The sequence below is a fragment of the Priapulus caudatus genome, unplaced genomic scaffold, assembly GCF_000485595.1.
Source record: "Priapulus caudatus unplaced genomic scaffold, Priapulus_caudatus-5.0.1 Scaffold1672, whole genome shotgun sequence".
In the NCBI taxonomy this organism is placed as follows: domain Eukaryota; kingdom Metazoa; phylum Priapulida; class Priapulimorpha; order Priapulimorphida; family Priapulidae; genus Priapulus; species Priapulus caudatus.
In genome coordinates this window covers 7,336-8,480 of record NW_014578733.1, presented here as the reverse complement: position 1 = coordinate 8,480, position 1,145 = coordinate 7,336, and the positions used below count along the sequence as shown (strand labels likewise).

The window sequence follows — 1,145 nt, the reverse complement described above, 5'->3', positions numbered from 1 at the left end:
ATGATAATAGTTGATTTTACACAGTGTTTATTTCTTTTTTTTTTGCATTACAAAATATAAATTTCAGAGATTTCTTGCTGTCCAAAATTTTTCGAGGTCGTCCGTAACACCGTAATTTTGACTCGCGTCCGTAACAAATTACGGGCAATACGTAACAGTTGGCAGGTCTGCTCTAATGCGCTTTCATTTCATTACTATTCATTGCAAAATAACCTTTATCCCGAGTTGCCATATAACATGCATATATACTCTTAACGTAATTGGGAGAAATATAAATCTTATACCCACGAATTTTATGCTTCCTAATGTGGCAAAACACGCACTGTATTTTGTGACAGCTACTACAAAAAAATATAGCTAAAATCATCAGATAAGTCCAATTTCACAGATGTTGGTAAATTTTATACTACATACCAACTACATTGTGATGAGGACTGAATGGTTCAATTGTTGTCTGTTCCCTGTAGCTGCGGAAACCTTGAATGATCACCTAAAATGCAAGTGTAAATTTTTTTTTTACTGACAGAACAATTTTAGTAATATGACCAACATCATAAATTAAAAAACTTGTCTGTCACGATATATCTACAAAACCATGTTTGCAAAGATGCGATATCACACACTTAGAGATGTTACAGCCACCACATTATACAAATATGTAATAATCACATTGGTGTGCAAAATTCTGAAGGGATGGTGTAGGAGTAAGGACAGGACTGTCGGTAGACAGTCGGTTGTTGTAACTTTACTTTAAATAAATCAAACCACCAATTATCAAATATACTTAGTTATATAAAACTAGTTTACGTTATCCCCGAAGTTGATCAATAACATAACCATGTTTGTTGCTTATGCCATGACACAGACGGACTACCAGATTACAAAATCTACACCTAGTAGTAGTAGTCAATATGACCACAACACCAGAAAAAAATGGTTAATTTCGCACCATGGTAGTATTGACTACCGGTATTGCCTGGTACAGTCTGACTCTGAGTCTGATTGTATATTTGTTGAGCATCGACTAAGTTTGGCACGCACACTTTCGCACCTAACCCATACATGCCAACCTATTTTGAATGAAAAGTGGTAGATCCGCGTGCGACGCAGTCGCGCGCGCCGCTAGGGGGGTCTGGGGGCATGCC

General features: G+C 37.0%; 1 protein-coding gene across 1 annotated transcript in view; it reads right to left on the bottom strand.

The window, feature by feature from the left end:
• Nucleotides 1-1,145, bottom strand: part of LOC106817302 (structural maintenance of chromosomes protein 3-like) — a gene marked incomplete in the record, with an annotated part of 41,464 nt that overhangs the window by 39,373 nt on the left and 946 nt on the right. The window contains 1 exon segment of the mRNA XM_014821965.1: nucleotides 415-490. Coding sequence (XP_014677451.1) covers nucleotides 415-490 — 76 coding nt within the window.